We start from the raw sequence: 15,725 nt of genomic DNA, 5'->3' as shown, positions 1-15,725 counted from the left end.
TATAAATTAAAATTTACAAAATGGTCTGATTTCGCATCAGAAAAAGTATGCGTACAAAATCAAAAATCATAAGAAAACTCCATGTTTTTGTCAAAAGGACTGGAATTCAATATGAGGTCGGATACCCCTTTCGTTTTAGGACTTCAGCCAACCGATTTGGCATTGACTGGACCAATTTTGTTGTGTCCTCCACCGATATTTTATTCCATTCCTCGACCATCACTTGTTTTAGGATGTTCTTTGATGTAATGGTGTGCTGGCGGATCCTGCGCTCCAGGAGGTCCCACAAATGCTCAATTGGATTGAGACCTGGGGACTGCGGTGGCGAATTTAACTGATTCTTTACATTATAAAGCAACCAAAGTTTCGTATTCATGGCACAATGCTTCGGGTCGTTGTCCTGTTGGAACCAAAAGTCATCCTCCAGTCCCAGTTTCGCGGCGCTTTGATGTAAATTTTCTTTTAGGATGTTGATATACATCTTGTGATCCATTGTGGATTCAATGAAAGCAAGATTTCCAACTCCACTGGCCGCCATACATCCCCAAACCATAACGCCACCACCACCGTGCTTAACGGTCGGGACAAGGTTTTGGATTTCGAGGGCTGTACCTGTTTTTCTCCACACCGTCGTACGACCATTTATCCCGAATATGCAAAACTTGCTTTCGTCACTAAAAATCACTTTTTTCCAGAACTCCTGGGGCTTGTTATTGAATTTTCTGGAGAATTCCATTCGTTTGATTTTGTTGACTTGTGATATGAGTGGTTTCTTCCGGGCAGTACGGCTGTTATAGTCTTCCTTCTTCAAAATTTTACATACAGTGTCGTTATGAAGATCCTTATTATACTTCTCCTTAATATCCTTTGCAATTTGGGAGGCTGTTGTCCTTGGATTTATTTTAACAGTCTTCAAAACGCTTCTCTTCTCACGCTCAGTGAGCTTTGGTGGTCTACCAGAGCGGGGTTTTGACTCACAGGAACCCGATACATTGAAATTTTCAAGGACTCTTTGTACAGAGGAGTGTGTTCTGCCAACTATCCCACCAATTTCCCGAAGAGTTTTCCCTTCATCACGTAGTTTTACTATGACTTTCCTCAAATCATGGCTAATTTCTTTTGTCTTTTTCCCCATCATAAAAATAACGTCTGGTTACAACACGAATATGCCAGAAATGATTAGAAACAAGTAAACAAACCTTGAATTACAGTTATCAATGCCAAAACCGCAATTTAAAAGCTTTTAATACCGTTATTTTTGCATTCTTTTCCTTTGTACGCATACTTTTTCTGATGCGAAATCGGGCCATTCTGTACATTTAAATTTATATAAGAAAAAGTATAAGTCTTTAAAATTTAAGAGTTTCATTAAACGGAAGGTGAATAAAGATAATATCTGTAAAAATTAAAATACAATTTTTAAGATTTTTTAACATGTTTTTTTTTTAACTCTAAAGTTTCCAGAAATGTTTGTACGCATACTTTTTCTGACAAGTGTACCTGTAAAGAAATATTAGCACCTTTAGTTTCCTAAAATAAAATTAAATTAGTTGATTATACAAGCAACAACAAAAACCTGGTAAACAATTTAAATGTTAAGATTTGTTTTAATTTTAGATTTACAATAATGTAATGTTTGCTGCTACTTAGCCTCCTTGCCAAAACCATATATATAACTATGAGCGTTTATATATTCGCTTACAAGCAAACCATCGCTGCTTTGGAAGATAAGGAATCGAAATCTGAAAGGATTCTAAATCGGAAGCCCCTAGATTTTATAGTTTCCGAGATCAAAGCGTTCACATGGACAGACGGACAGACTTCTTCGACATCTTCACTGCGTTGTTAACCTCTCCTCTCCTTGGTTAGCGCTAAAAGTCAAGCGTCCATAGCGTTCTTTCCATTTTCACATCTCCTGAGGATCGGTTGTGCGCGACTTAAGACTTATAATTCTTAGTTACACCACGTTTGGGTGAAATAAGTGAAGTTCAGATTCGTGACCAGGGGCAGAAGTTCAAAGGAAAGAACAAAGAAGCGAATTAACTTTCGCCAGCGCTAAGACCGTAGGAAACTCTGGCCAAAATATAATTTTTTTTTGCTAGGCTTGGCGCTTATACCTGCATTAGCATCACCGGAAGCGAAATCATTCGGCTTATAATTGTGGAGAACAGATTTGGTGGAGTTGGATGTCTACGGCGCAGACCAGCAGGAGAAGCGATCGGAAAATATATTTTTTGAGATTTTTATTGGCATAGAACAAACATACAAGTGAAAGCTCAATAGGTGGGCTTGAGTTCCACTTAACCGTCGAACATTTGGGTTTAAGCGCCTAGTTGTCTCGCGACCGCGCTCTAAAGCCGTCCAATCTTTTTTTTGCCTAACGATTTGCTACCGCAAAGTTAAGAAAAAAGCGTGTTTTCCGCCGGAAAAGTGTCCAAGTGGATCGAATTCGTGGAGTGGGATCCGACGGTTATGCGCTGATCGAGTGATTTCCCCGGGAAAATTCGCCAAGCTTAAAGGCCCCGTGGAAATGCAGCCGTGAAGCGAATCTGGAAAAGAAAAGGCGATTAGTCGCTGAAGGAAATGCGGTTCGGTGAAAGGAGAGTTTAATTTTAAAATAGACAGATTTTTTTTATTAGTGAATAAGTTATTTTGTTAGTTTTGTGGGCCAAAGCCAATTCCAAAAAGAGGAAAAAGAAATGTAATAAGCAAAGGCGGCTTGAAGTGAGTGTGGTTTAACTATAATTTGGTGATGTCTGTAAAAGAAGAGAATCGAGAAAAAATTATTAAAGAATATCCGATGCCTAAATTAAAGTTTAAATGGTGAATATAATTCAAGAAAAAAAGAAACATATCATATGTAAAAGACTCGATCGAACCTCACTTTCACTCAAGTTCGTTTGCTTGTTCGTTTGCTTTTTCGATGCAATTGCAATTCAATGAAATATAAATACAAATAGTTTTGTTTGCATTGTGCCCTCTGAAAGATATGTTTTGAAATTGTAATTTACTGGAGTTCAATTTTATGTTTTTATATGCATTGCCCCTATGTGTTTAATTTATAATAATTTATTTAATTGTATTCCTATATTATTCTTTTATATATATATATTTTTATTTAATATGTTTTTAATGGTTATGTCAGGGTCTTAACCTTATTATGCTTAGATGTTAAATAAACTTTTATAATGTTCTAGAAACCCCTATTTCTGACCCGAGCTACCATGACCCTTTGAGACATCTGAACGAATGAGGCTATTGTTAAAACTAGGGATTCTTTTTCCAGGATGCTAATAGCCATAGGTTGGGAGGGCAAATCAAGCCTCGAAAGATCTGAGGTCTTGGACGTTTGGAGGCACAATCCGAAGCAAAGGAATTTTCTTTCTACCCCTTTCTAATCCCTTTCCAGTTCTATATGGCAAGGATGAGTGATGATCCTCACAACGAATTCAGCTTGTCCTTTGCACGCAAGTTTTTTATGAAGATAATGGGTATAGACCCCTGGGGGGCGTGGCAAGAACACGAGCGAGAGTCGGAATTTTTTTATTAATTGAGTACGGAACACTTCCCAATCTAACATCTCGCCTGCAAATTGAAATTCGTGACAGTTAATCTTTTTAAAACCCAACCATTATTGTTATAAAACGGCGCCCAACGTGGGGCCACGTAAGGTAACGTAGCTCACTATCACAATTACTCATTTTAGCCAGAATTAGCAAACAGATCTTCCTTTGGGAAAAATCAATCAACTTATTGGTTGATTTTACCACAAACGGAGTTGGATCTCGTTTTGGATCTTAAACCGCTTTCAAACCTCGTTCGAATCTCGATCAGTCGAATAGGAATCGGAGAGACTAATATACTGGGAAGTATGGTCGTCCGACTACGGTTTGATCTAAACTTGAGTGGGGAAGAAAAATACTGTTACCTTCTATCCACACCAAGTCCATAAGTTTTTTTATCAAACGCATAGGAACTGCAGGCAATAATATTTTTTTAAATGTATTGCCTGAACATTATTTTTCTTAAAAATATATCGCTTTGGAATTACAGCAATTATTTGTATGTTGAAATCTTTGCTCACCATTAAAATAAAAGATAAATTAAAATGTTTTTATTGCAGTACACGCAGCTTGGATGATAGGCAAAAGTGGTTATCTGCAATCGCCTAACCGCTGTCGGCAAGACGCAGCTGTTGTTGTTGTGCTTGCACAAGCATCAGCTGTCAGGCGCCACTCACGTGCATTCTTATTTCTGATCTGTCTTCTATTCTGTTTTCTTCTTTGCATTCAGGTTTCCGTTTCCGATCTTTTTGTTTTGCTGGATAATCTTCGTACTGCAATGTTTATTCCCTTTATATTTTGGATCTACATTTTAGATCAGTCGAACAAATCCATTGGTTCGGTTTGGTTGTTCGATCAAACCGAGGGTAGGTCAGTTTTTTATGAGAAGTAAGTGGAACTTCTGATCAAACAGTGAGTTCATTGACCTCTTCGTTCAATGGAGTTGCATAGTACTCCTGTCCCTCGCTTTGCGTCGGGGATACGTTCCAAAAACATACGACCTAAATTGAATTAGGATTTTCTATAGCAAACCATGTAAAGTTCGAATATGGGTTCCAGGGTTACAAAAGTACTTATTTTTAAAAAAGAAAATTGAGCAAAGTGATCATTAAAAAAAACCAAAATAATATTTAATTTTAATACATATTATACATATAAAAACAAAAAGAAACTAATTCATTTAAAAAAAAAATTCTTAAATTACATACTCAATTATGAAAAATTAGAATTAAGCACTCTCTGACGAGTCTTTAGTATATTAAATCGTAAGCCGGCTTTCTTTAAAAAAAATTGGTCCAATGTTTGCTGAATATTTTTTTTATTTAAGCGTGAAATACATTTCCTTGTAGCAATTGACATTTGAAGCTACCGCCTGGGACACTTTTAGACTCCTTTCGCTGTCGGGATCGTTTTTTAATAAAATATCCATACCTTCGTCAATCAAACACATCGTTTTGGAAATTTGAACTGTCAGAGTCATCTTCTTCATTAGCAATTTGCAGTTCCAGTTGCAAAAGCTCTTCATTGGAGAATTCATGGTTGTGCGAGTTTAGCAATTTATTTGTCAGTCTGCTTCATACCTTCAATATTAGACTTTCTAGCTAAAAAAGAAATTTCATGACGAACAGCTGGTGCATCATCAACTTCTACAGTGCATTTTCGCTGAACACATTCAGGCCATATTTAGCGCCAAACACCATTCATTCAAGATGGTTTAAGGTTAAACTTTTTCAAAAACTCTAGCATGGTAGGTTTATCTTGTCCATCAGTCTCACTTATAAGAAGTTGAAAAGTTCGTCGAAGGTAATAACTTTTAAAAGTCGATATTACTCCCTGATCTATGGGCTGAATAACTGATGTCGTATTAGGCGGCAAAAATACAAAATTCACGTTTTTGACAACTCATCAATGTAAACTGAGTGGCCAGGAGCATTGTCTACTAAAACCAAAGCCTTGAAGCTTAAGTTTCCTTGTTGCAATAAGCTTTAATTTCTGGAATAGCACACGTTGAAACCCATTTTTGAAATAAAGATGCTGTCATCCATGCTTTCTTGTTTGCACGCTAATGGACAGGAAGAAGATTCTTTGAGCAACCTTTATAAGCTCTTGGGTTTTCTGATTGATAAATAAGAAATGGTTAAAATTTAAAATCACCATTGGCATTTGTTTGTGGGGAAGACAACAAATATGCCACCCTTATATTTATAATTAATAACGCACGAATAGGTTATATTAAAATGTATAGCGTTTATTCGGAGCGGCAGACGGACTGTGAATGTGTAAAAAGCTTGGCTCCAAGATCTTCATATAGACATATGCAGGCTTACAAAGTAGTTGCTGAATAGATAAGCGACAGCTTTAGTGGTATAAGAAAGAAGGCGAGAGATAAGCAGAGAGCGCTGCAGGTGCCGTCGTACACCTATGCGCGCATGACTAGGCGCTGGCGATCTGCTCCGAACATACTCCCCTCGTTGGAAGGGGTAAGGTTCCAACTATCTCGGAATCGATGGGCAGAACGGCTAGCTTGGCGACGGCTCTCTTGATCAGACCCGTAGCTGTGCGGACCATAGCTACTCTGATGACTCCGTCACCGCCGGGTATGACTTCCTGGATGCATCCAAGCTGCCATCTCAAGGGTGGAACGTTGTCCTCCTTAAGCAAAACTATGCGTCCAACCTTTATGTTAGACGTTTCGACGCGCCACTTGCTCCTCTCTTGAAGTAGGGACAAATACTCGCTGCTCCACCTTTTCCAGAAATGTTGCTGCATCTTGGTAACCCGCTGCCATCTGCTGAGGCGGTCTTCGCGGAGATGAGTAATGCCAGGCTCAGGAAACTTAGTGTAGCTGGAACCCTTCAGGAAATGCGCCGGTGTTAGCACCTCAAGGCTTTCAGCATTTTCTGAAATTGGACAGAGTGGACGGGAGTTAAGGATGGCAGAAATCTCATATGCAAGAGTTGTTAATTCCTCGATGCCTAAGATGGATGCACCGACGACTCTGTAGAAGTGAAATTTAGCTGACTTCACAGCGGCCTCCCATAAACCACCGAAGTGCGGGGCACGCGGAGGGATGAACTTCCAATCGATCCCATCAGCTAAACAGACGGAAGATATCGATGCTGTGCGCTGCTCGCTCAAAAGGAGCTCTTTTAGCTCGGCAAGCTCTCTCTTTGCACCGACAAAGTTTGTAGCATTGTCACTCCAAATGGTACGCGGACTGCCTCTAAGGCTGATGAATCTTCTCAGCGCTGCGATGAAAGAATCCGTCGTGAGATCCTGGACCACTTCCAAATGAGCAGCCTTCGTGGAAAAACAGACAAAGACAGCGATATAGCACTTGTGGGGTGCCTTATTTCTGGCCTCTGCCTTATGATAGAATGGCCCACAATAGTCCACTCCTGTGGTATGAAAAGCTGGACTAGGCTGCACTCTATTTGCTGGAAGGCTACCCATGACGTGCTCCCAAGTAACAGGCTTCATTCGGAAACATCGGACGCATTTGCTGATAACGCTGGCGACGAACTTGCGGCCTCCAATCGGCCAGTACCTTTGCCGTAATGCGGCAAGCAGCGTCTGCGATCCTCCATGCAAATATTTCTCATGATAATAAACGATGATCGCCTTGGTGACTGGATGATCCTTGGGCAACAGTATCGGATGCCTCATATCGTAGTCCAAGTTTGCGTTCTGAAGCCTTCCACCCACGCGAAGAAACCCATCGGAGCCGAGTATAGGCCTAAGCGAAACCAGCTTGCTTTTCTGTGGAAACTGCTTGCCCTGGCTAAGAGATCCATACTCCTTCGCCAAGTTAACCTGTTGGATGCTCCTCAGAAGAAGTACAGTTCCAGAGTCGATCTCCTCCACCGAAAGTCGACCTTTTAACGACGCAGATTTGGCTCTGCAATTTGAAATGAATCGATAAATGTATGCAAATAAGCGCTGCAACTTATAAAAAGAGTTGAGGAATTTGCAGTTTGATAAACTGTCTATGCAAACGGCCCCAATTAGAGCCACAGAACGGCGCTCTGGAAGATCCTTTACTGAGTCTAGCATGGACGGCCAATTTGACGAGCTTTGCAGAAGGAATGGAGGCCCGTTAGCCCAAAGGGAATGTTCCAACAATTCTCTTGGGGTACATCCTCGCGACACGACGTCTGCCGGGTTCAAGTTTGTAGGAACGTGATGCCAAGACATGTCTTTCGTCATTTCCTGAATTTTCGCGATTCTGTTAGATACGAAAACGTTAAACTCCCTCGGAGGTTGCCGAATCCACGCCAACACAATGGACGAGTCCGACCAGCAATGAAAGGTGCAATCGAAATCTATGGCTTCCTTGGCGTTTACGATTAGCTCAGCCAATAAAAGCGCTGCGGAAAGTTCTAGTCTTGGAATTGTTAAGGCCTTCAATGGAGCTACCCTTGACTTGGCACAGAGCAGATGGACTTTCGATTCTCCATTGGTCTCCGATCGCAAGTATAGACACGCTCCATAAGCTGACATGCTAGCATCGCAGAATCCATGCAACTCAACGGAAGCCCTTGGTTGCAGTACGAATCGTGGGAATTTTAAGTTCTGTACGACCGATAACTGTGAGGTCAACTCCCCCCATGACGAAAGAATGGGCTCTGGCAGTGCATCATCCCAATCCACGTTCGCACTCACTAGGGATTGCAGAAAAATCTTAGATTTTGTGATAATAGGAGTTATTAAACCGAGTGGATCATAGAATTTGGCAATCGTCGACAATGCAACCCTCTTAGTGGGTCGTTGATTGGTTGGCAGTTGAGAAAAATGATATAGGAGCTGATCAGAAGATGGATCCCAGACTAACCCCAATGCCTTGGCGACATCCGATCCATCGTGAAATTTGATTAACTGCTCCTTGTCGCATTCAGACTCTCCTTCAAGGGCTGCTGACTCATTAGAACACCATTTGCGGATTGGAAAATGGCCTCGCGACAGTAGTTCCTTCACCTGACGACGAAATTCTCTCACCTCCTCAACTGAGTCCCCACCAGATATTAAATCATCCACATAGAAATCTCTACGAACAATTTTTGCTCCAATGATTCCTCCTCATCGTAAGAGAGTTGATGCATGGCCCTTATAGCCAAGAAGGCAGCTGGCTTGGTTCCATAAGTCACCGTGTTCAATTTAAAAACACTCAACTCTTCCCTGGAGCTCTCTCTCCAAACGATGCACTGCAAGAAATCATTCGGGTACGAGACACGCACGCAACGGTACATCTTGCAGATATCTACACAAAGGGCAACTTTAAAAAATCGAAAGCGAAGCAGTATATTGAAGATTTTTTGTTGAATTGTTGGTCCTGTCAGAAGTAAGTCGTTCAGAGAGCTACCAGAAGTTGATTTAGCAGATCCATCAAAAACGACACGAAGCTTCGTACTCGTGCTCTCCTGCTTATGTACGCAATGGTGGGACAAAAAGAATTGTGTTTCTAGCGGTTCCTTAGTTACAAGAGACATGTGACCTAGGTCGATGAATACTGAGCTTTCAGGGCTGGGTTTCTATCTAATTTAGCTTCCAAACTTTTGAAACGACGACGAGCCAAGCAATAAGAATCACCTTAAGATTCGAATCCGGAAGTGGTCAAGAGACGAACAGAGTATTGGCCGTTTCCAAGTCGAATGCAATTTTCAGTAAAAAGTTGCTCACATCGCAAGTCTTCCAGCAATAAAGATGGCTTAGACGAAGTGAAGTCCTCAATTTCCCAAAATCGCTTTACAATGGCGGAAAGTGTGTCATCGGAATGATCAGCTGGGTCCTTGATGCTGGCTTGTAAAACCGATTTATGAGTTGGCATGTTCGATGATAACCCTCCAGAGACTATCCAACCAAGCTTGGTGTTCTGAAGAGTTGGCAAAGCCCTATCCAAATGAATTTGTCCCATAGAAATTATTTCGAAAAACAACCCAGCGCCGAGTAAAAGGTCAATTCGTTGTGATTGATTGAAATTAGGGTCAGCGAGTGAAATGTTTTGCGGTATCCTCCACGATGTTGCATTTATATTGAAATGGGGTTGATAATCAGTAATACTGTGAGTCACAACCGCTGTGATTGCCGCACGATAGCTTGCATCCCGTGATTGAACAAGAATATCGACAGTCTTATCAGAGATCATGGAAGATTCTCTTATCCCAGAAATCGACGTTTGCGATCTTCTGGGATTCAAGTTTGGTTGGCTAGCTAAGCGAGAGGTTATGAAGTTTAGCTGGGAGGCCGAATCTAAAATTGCTCGGCAAGGCATAAATGCTCCAATTCTATTTCTGACACAGATAATAGCAGTTGGAAGCAACACGTACTCGATCGGCAAAATATTTAAGGTTTTGGGTGGAGGGCTTGGTAAATGATGATCAGGATGCGATGATGTATGCGAACTTGATACTAATGCTGATGAAGTAATGGTAATGGTAATGGCTGAGAGCTCGAGGATGGGTCGCATGATGGAGATGAAAATGAGGTTGATGTTGCGGATGGGTCATGGTTCATGTGTAATAATGAATGGTGCTTCATGCGACAATACTTGCAGTGAGTCGACTTGCATTGCTGCAAACTATGCCCCTTGCGCAAACAGTTGAGGCAAAGGTGCAACTTCTTTGCTTCTCTATATCGAAGATTCGGACTCAAATTTAAAAATCGAGAACACTTTGGCAAATAATGATCCCGTGCATCGCAAAATAAGCATGTCAAATGATTTGAGTTAGTAGCAGATGCAATAAGTGTATTTTGGTTATATTTGTGCAAGTTTTTTCCCACCTGCTGGCCTGGTGTTTGAGTTACCAAGGCTTGATCCAAGTTTTCCATCATCCTGCACCTCTTTTCCAAAAACGACTCCATAGCATCCCAGGTAGACAGCTCAGTGATTGACAAATCCTCTTCCCATTTTTCCCGCGTCCTTTGATCCAGTTTCCGAGTGATTTGTTGAGTATTGGCCAGGGTTCGAATTGCTCGCAGATGCGAATTTATGCAATCGCTCAGCTCCCGAAGACCCTTCGAAGATCCCTTCTCGACACCCTTTAAACCGAATATTGCCTGAACATGTGCCTGAAAGTGTTAAACTTTATTATCAAATCGATTAACCAGCAAGTTCATAGCCTTTTTAAAATTAGCATTCGAGGGTTCGAGCGAGCGTATGGTTTCCAGAGCCACGCCGCACAAACTCGAACGCAAATATTGTAATTTTTCAATGTCGCTTAGCTCATCATCATTTCCGATGACCGTAGTGAAAGTCGCAAGAAAATCCGGCCACTCAGAGTAGGATCCATGAAAACGAGCAATTTCCAAATTTGGCAACCGAGGCTTTCTAGATCGAAAAGAAAGATCCGCATTATTAGTGATGTCAATAGATGTTGAATTTGCAGCGGTTGAAGCCGGCAATTGTGACTTGCGATGAGCCGCCAAGCCTCGGCTTAGTTTCGCCTTCACATCCATGAAGACTTCAGCAAATTCAATCCGATGGTCGCTCGAGATCTCTGCAAAATCCAGTCTTTCCAACGATGTCTGCGCAGAATCAAATGCCTGGTTTAGGGAATTTATCCATTCCATTCGCGCCAGCAAATCAGCTTCGTCAAACTGATTAACCGCATCAGCGTTTAAAGAGCATTTCATCGAGCTCATTTGCCGCAAAATAGATTGGGCTTTGACTCGGTAGTAGTCGACGTCACTTGTGGATTCATTTTGAGCCCGAACCGAGTTTTCCGTATCAGACATTTTTCAATCACGAGAAAGGAAAGAAAATGAAATAACATAAAATGTCCGAATGCGTTAGAGGCACAAAACACCGTATACCCTTTACCGCGAAAACGTGGAGGTTAACAAGCGTCGCCGAGATGCAACGGAACCTTTAACTTGGTTGTTGTTGTTCTTGCCGATAAATTGCCTGCCTAGCAAAAGCGGATTATGTAACTGGCAAACGAATGTATGTAAGTTATATGACACATTATTTAGGGGCTCTTACCCAATTTATAAACAACTTTGAGCCGAGAGCTAATTTCCAAAGAACTCTGACAGACCCGAGATAAATCCGTGGTCAGCTATTTCTGCCAAGCAGGCCTCCAAATCATTCCCACCCAGATCAATTTCACGCAGTCCGAATCAAACGGATGCTGTAAACATCCAAACCGATATTGTAAACAATCGGAGTCCCAAGCGAGCCCTGAGTCCGCTAACGTAAACAAAAGATCCCCAAAGCGAGTCCCGAGTCCGCTAACGTAAACAAAAAGATCCCCAAAGCGGTCCCTAAACTCCGTTAATGTAAACACCAATTTCCGGCCAAGATTGGACTTCGAATTTAATTGGCAAATTGCATCATCCTATTTTCCGACTCTCTTGAGTCTTTCTCTTTATAAATTTTTGGGGATAAAATCTCTTAAGCCGAGGTTTGATTATTGATCATTGAACTAGAGAGCAGGCAGTCCGTTTTTGAGATCCGAATCGAGCAGAACAAATATTCGAGAATAAATACAAGAGCAGTGAATTAAATAAGTTCGACCTATTGTAAAATTGTAATAGTGAATAAGTGATTGTTAAAAAATAAAATAAATTTTTTTAATCAATTCACTAGTGAGAAATTTAATTGGCGCCCAACGTGGGGCCGTGTGATTAAAAAATTCTAAAGCAAAGCTTTTAAATAAACCCCAAAAAAGTTTAAAAGTGAAAAAGGAATTTTGCGCCGCCAACAACCCGATACAACCGACGAAAATATAAAGCCTGTGTTGAAAAAAATAAGGTGGAAATTAATAAATGCAATAATCCCCTTAAACTCTATACAACCGGCAAAAAAATAAAAAGTTTGTGTTGATCAAAAAATAATAAGGTGGAAAATAATTAATGGAATAATCCCCTTAAAATCTCACATTACAAAATAGTGTTCGTAACATAAATTCACTGCTCGGACAAAATAAAAAATTTAAAAAGTGACAACAAAATTCATCGAAATAAATAACCATTGGGAAAAACAATTTAATTAAAAAAATATCTAAAAACAAAAATCTACAAACAAATCTTCGAAAAGACATTTAAAGACAAAAAGGCTGAAGGGCAATCCCTCGCCAAGAAATAAACACTGAAGAAAGAAGGAAGACATCAATTTAAAAACCCGAAGAAAGAAGGAAGACCCCAAAATACAAAAAAAGGAAGGACGACCCCAAGCAGGATCATCCAAGAAAAACAACAACCCCAAAAACAACGACAAGAAAAATAAGGAGGACGATTCGTGAGCGATATAATCCTTTTTTTTATTATTATTATTATTTAATAAGAAATTTGTAAAAAAAATATAATTATACAAAGTGGAAGAATTAATTTCTGATTTCGAAAATATTCTCAAAATGTCAGAACCTTCAACAAGCCAGAACGGAGCAAATAAAAGACTCCACATAAATTCGCCTCAAGAACATCATCAGGCGATAACAAACAATACCATGTTAAATGTAGGAGATTTAATTAAACAAATTGTAAATTTTGAATTGAATCCATTAAAGGAAGAGATCGTTAACTTAAGATCGCAGCTTTCTCATAAAGTTAAAACGGTTGAAGATTATCAGATAGAGATTATAGATCCAAATATAAAGTGCGACACATCTTATGAGATCATCAAATCTGTTAGGGAATATAAAGGAGAAGAAGATAAATATGTAAGCTGGAGAGAATCGGCTGAAATAGCCATGGGGCAATATGCCAGAGGGAGTGAAAGATTTTATTCCGCCCTATCGATATTAAGAAACAAAATAACGGGAATGGCAAACGATGCCTTAACCCATAACGGAACGGTATTAAATTTCGATGCCATAATGGCCAGACTTGACTTTGTTTTTAGCGACAAACGTCCTATTCATATTATTGAACAGGAACTAAGTGTTTTGAGTCAGGGAAAATTATCAATTATGGATTATTATGGTACAGTTAATAGAAAGTTAACTCTACTTATTAATAAAACAATTATGACCTACGGGAGAAACAAACCGATAACAGCAGAAATGAATGAAAAACATAGGAAGACTGCTCTTAGAGTTTTCATTACCGGCCTAAACGGCCAAATTTCAGACACAATTTTCTCAATGAATCCACCTGACCTACCGAATGCAATGGTCATAGTTCAGGAATTGGAAAGCAACAACATGAGGGCGCATTTCGCAAACAGTTTCTCAACCACTCAGAGAAAAAATAGTGAGCAAAACTCTGGTGGAAATGGACAAACACATTTCAACCAAAAGCAAAGACAACAAAACAACAATTACAATAACCATCGAAATAGTAATAATTTAAGGTTTAATCATGACAACAACCAGAACAAAAATAACTATGGTTATTATAATCAAAACAAAAATAATTCCTGGAACCAGGGTAGATTTAATAATAACCAACAAAATCAGTGGAACACATATAGGCAGCCACAAAATAAGCCAGAACCAATGGAGGTAGACGAGTCTATCCAGGTTCAGAATAGGGCTAACAACGGCTATAATCAAAACTATAATAAATATCAAAATAATAATTATAGCCAAAACAAGTGGGATCAAACAAAAAAGTTTGAGACCCAGAATACTCAGCAAGGACAAGCCCAAAATAAAAGGGTACCAACTGGAACTGTTAACCAACCGGCTAACAAGACAATGAGACTAAACAACATTGAGGAGAACCATTTTTTAGACAAAAGTCAGGAGTAGGCTTACCCTACTTATTTAGAAACGACCCGAAAATAAATAAAAAATTAAAAATATTAATTGACACTGGGGCAACCTCGTGTTATATTAGAACTGGAGTTTACAAAAATAAGAATGAGCTTCCAATATACAAAAGAGTATCCACAGTGAATGGATATTCAATAATTAAATATTATCATATAATAACTATTTTGGATACACGGTATACTTTTTATGAAATAGAAGGGCTAGACTCAGATCTACTGATCGGCTATAACCTATTGAAAAAAATAGGAGCTGTGATTGATACAGCTAAGGGAGTTATTAAATATAACGGAATAGAAGAGAAATTAAATTATGACAACGGAAACAATTTAAACCAACATTCTTTAACAGAAGAAAACACCATTCTTCCATTAAAAGAATTTATATTAAAAAAATACTTTGATGAAAAGGCTCAAATCAGATCCGAATCCGAAATGGGTAATCAAAGCGAATTTAGTTTGGGATATACAAATCCTGAACACGCCGTCGTTGAAATATCCGACAAAAATAAAGGTTTGGAATTTAAAAATTCCGAACACGCCGTCGTTGAAATATCCGACAAAAATAAAAGTTTGGAATTGAAAAATTCTGAACACGCCGTCGTTGAAATATCCGACAAAAATAAAAGTTTGGAATTGAAAAATTCTGAACACGCCGTCGTTGAACTATCCGACAATCAAAAAATAAACAACATAAAAATATCATCTGCAGATCAAAGAAAAGATCTGGAGAATGAAATATTAAATATTATAAATGAAGAGCATTCAAAAATAAATATGCAGATTCCTTTTAGGACAGATATACGCGGTGAAATAAACACCGTAAATGATAGGGCCATTTACAGCAAACAATACCCTTATGCTCTATCAGCTTCAGATTTTGTAAATTCTGAAATAAGTCGAATGCTAAAAGAAGAAATTATAAGGCCAAGTAGAAGTCCTTATAATTCCCCAGTACTAGTGGTACCAAAAAAGGGTTTCAATGAAGATGGAACTCCAAAACTAAGACTCGTAATTGACTATAAAAAACTAAATGAAAATACTATACCTGATAGGTATCCAATGCAGGACCCTTCAGTGATTTTATCAAATCTCGGAAAAGCCAAATACTTTTCAACAATTGACTTGGAATCTGGATTTCATCAGATTCTCATGAACGAACCTGACATACAAAAAACCTCATTTTCAATAAATAATGGGAAATACGAATTCCTAAGAATGCCTTTCGGTTTGACAAACGCTCCTAGAATATTCCAACGAGCGATGGACGATATTTTGAGAGAACAAGTGGGTAAAACATGTCATGTTTATATGGATGACATAATCATATTTTCAAAAACAATTGAGCAACATTACAAAGACCTAATTGTCATTATTAAAATTTTGCTGAACGCAAACATGAAAATTTCGATTGAAAAATCAAAGTTCTTTAAATTAGAAACAAACTTTCTCGG

General features: G+C 39.2%; 1 protein-coding gene across 1 annotated transcript; it reads right to left on the bottom strand.

The window, feature by feature from the left end:
* Positions 1-5,790: 5,790 nt before the first annotated feature.
* LOC139355109 (uncharacterized) lies at positions 5,791-13,838 on the bottom strand. Its single transcript, XM_070999436.1, has 2 exons — positions 10,341-13,838; positions 5,791-6,463 (listed from the first exon to the last, which is right to left on the bottom strand). The coding sequence occupies exon 2, from the start codon at positions 6,330-6,332 to the stop codon at positions 5,997-5,999; it is 336 nt and encodes a 111-aa protein (XP_070855537.1). The 5' UTR covers positions 6,333-6,463; positions 10,341-13,838; the 3' UTR covers positions 5,791-5,996.
* Between the last annotated feature and the right edge of the window lie 1,887 nt (positions 13,839-15,725).

Source organism: Drosophila suzukii, unplaced genomic scaffold (genome assembly GCF_043229965.1).
Source record: "Drosophila suzukii unplaced genomic scaffold, CBGP_Dsuzu_IsoJpt1.0 scf_9, whole genome shotgun sequence".
In the NCBI taxonomy this organism is placed as follows: domain Eukaryota; kingdom Metazoa; phylum Arthropoda; class Insecta; order Diptera; family Drosophilidae; genus Drosophila; species Drosophila suzukii.
Note: the sequence above shows the minus strand (reverse complement) of the source record. Positions and strands in the feature narration are given on the sequence as shown.